Source organism: Montipora capricornis, chromosome 6, assembly GCF_036669925.1.
Source record: "Montipora capricornis isolate CH-2021 chromosome 6, ASM3666992v2, whole genome shotgun sequence".
NCBI lineage: Eukaryota > Metazoa > Cnidaria > Anthozoa > Scleractinia > Acroporidae > Montipora > Montipora capricornis.
The window spans coordinates 28,720,391-28,722,890 of NC_090888.1; the positions used below are offsets into that span (position 1 = coordinate 28,720,391).

Sequence of the window (2,500 nt, forward strand, 5' to 3'; positions counted from 1 at the left end):
CCCTTGCCGTTATAAACACGTAATCGTAATGAATTATCTTATAATTAGGGGGAAATCTCACTAGCTAGCGAGGAAGCGACTTCGCAACTCATATACTGACTAGCTAGCAAAGATGCGACTTCACAACTCTTATACTGACTTTCAGGGGGAAAAAAAGATTAATCCCATTCATGAAATCTGGGCTGTTAAGTACTATTATTAAGCTCTTTAAACTATATTTTCTGGTAGGTTTTCACCCTATACTTTGCAAACAAACTAGATGGAGTCATACATTTATCTATCTCTACTGTGTGCCTGATGGGTTCGGAAACTGTTTTTCACGCGGAACGACTTCAATTTTTGAAGCGGGTCGAAAGCAAAATTAGTCAATATGAAATCGTTGTTAAGTCGTAAGTACGTTTTAATAGACAATTTAAAATTAAAGGAAAGCTTTAAACTTTTACTTGCTATAAAAGTTAAGAAAACTTGATGATAAATCATCAAATATTCGGCAACAAAAATAGCTTTAAGATTTAGCGGGCCGTACTCTACTATACGGCCCGCTAAATTCAGCAATTACAGCGCGCGTAGCAGCAAAGAGATGTAATGAGTTTAATTATTTTTAGTGAAAATGAAGTAAAAAAAAAACAATATTATTACTGGAATACGCGTATCAGTTGTTCCTCAAATATGCATAGCCGCTTTGCTCGTGTAATGAACAAGACTTATCCATGGAGAAAAAATTTAGATTATCACATGCCAGCATTTACATTAGTCTCTTTTTGTATATCAGTAATTAACAAAATTGTCATATCCTCTTGAATAACGTACTACAATGCTTGTTAATTCAGGCGAATATCCATTCGAAGGGAGAAGATTTTTCTGCTTAGCTTTGTTTTCGCTTTTTAGGGAGTTGTCAAGACAGAAACAGCAGATGTGGAGATTGGTCTCGTTTGTTCTGCTCATTCTACAGATTTAGAATTAACTGCAGGAGAAGATGCCGGCTCTGCTGACCGAGATATAAAGCCAGCTTAATTCTTGTCTAACAAGTCTATTAAATGTTTTACTCATTAATAAAAGCAACTATTTTTGTCCTGTTTATTTTACTCTCCGAGATTGTCGTTTTAGTTTGTTGCTGGTTTATTTTTGTCGTCTGTTATTTTGATACGATGTTGGAACCCGCTCAAAGAAATTAGCCACGCGTGTGCAATGCAAGTCTCTGATACACGACCCCAGCCAGTCAGAAATGGGTTCAGACTGCCTAAAAACGTTTGATGAGACTACAAGGTCAGACGGGAGCAGGTCGTGGGAATTGAAGATGTAAAATTCACGGCAATGAATTTGACATCTCTGTCCTTGAGTGGGCCAATTTCCATTAATAGGGGCTAACGCTCACATGGTTTACATGGTTTCACCAGATTTAAATAAAGGAATAACTGTAGCAATTTTCAATTGATTTGGTACAATACCAGAGGTGCTGGGTAAGTTAATAATGCTAGTAATAGGGAAAATTATTTTGTCAATAGAATCTTTAATTAAGTTCATAGAAATGTTGTCATGACCTCACTTCGAGAAATATTGAATTGAGTAGTTTTGGGGGTAAAAAAGAACTATGCGACTTCTCTGATGCAGGAATTTTGCTAGCTAAATTAGGGCCAATTTTATTGAAATATTTACAAAAAAGATTAGCTATTTCCTTTGGATCGGAAACGTCATGAGAATCTGCCCTAAATACGGATGGTAAACCACGCTTACCTTTATTTCTATTTAGGATTTCATTGAGAACTTTCCAAGTGGCCTTAACATTTGATTTTAGCTTCTCAATTTGTTTTTCATAATATAAACGATTAGCAAATCGAAGAGAATGGGTAAATTTGTTTTTATAAGACTTGTATACATTTTCATTGCAAGAATTAGAGTGGAAAACACCGATCATAAGTTGCAACACACTTGTCAATAAAATTTTATAAGCGCAAGATGGATCATCTAAACCAGGTATTTCAGCCCAGTGTATCTTACCTAGGTCATCTTTAAATGCACTTAGATTACGCGCATTATTTTCACGAAAGATTACGTATTTGTCTTTGTCACCAGTACTGTTATTATTTAAAACAAGTAAAAAAATCGGCAAATGATCAGATATGTCATTAATAAAAAGACTGTTTATTGAAGGGCAAAGTGGATCGTTCGTGAAAATGTTATCTAACAATGAAGCTTTGTTCGCCATAATTCTAGTGGGACGTGTAATGAGTGGGAAAAACATCCTAGAGTACAACAAATCCAGGAAATCACTTGTCGCTTTATGAAAATGGTGATTGATAAGATTTAAATTCCAATCACCCATTAAAAATACAAGCTCATTTTTTTTGGCAATTTGTTCTAGTACTAGGTCCAAATCAGACAGAAAATTATTTCAGTTTGAGTCGGGTGGTCGATAAATAATGCCGACAATTACATTATTTTCTTTTGTCCTATTAATTTCAAGAAACAAAGATTCAGCACTTCCGTCGACAGGGAACGC

The 2,500-nt window shown here is 35.2% G+C and overlaps 1 protein-coding gene across 2 annotated transcripts in view; it reads left to right on the forward strand.

The window, feature by feature from the left end:
* LOC138050417 (zinc metalloproteinase nas-14-like) overlaps nt 1-2,147 on the forward strand; it is an 18,789-nt gene extending 16,642 nt beyond the window's left edge. Inside the window, exon 10 of one of the 2 annotated variants that reach the window (XM_068896747.1) lies at nt 889-2,147. In XM_068896747.1, the coding sequence (XP_068752848.1) occupies nt 889-992 (104 nt within the window). In that variant the 3' untranslated portion in view covers nt 993-2,147. The remainder of the gene's footprint in view (nt 1-888) is intronic. The other variant, XM_068896748.1, reaches the window with a different exon arrangement.
* The last annotated feature ends 353 nt before the right edge of the window (nt 2,148-2,500 follow it).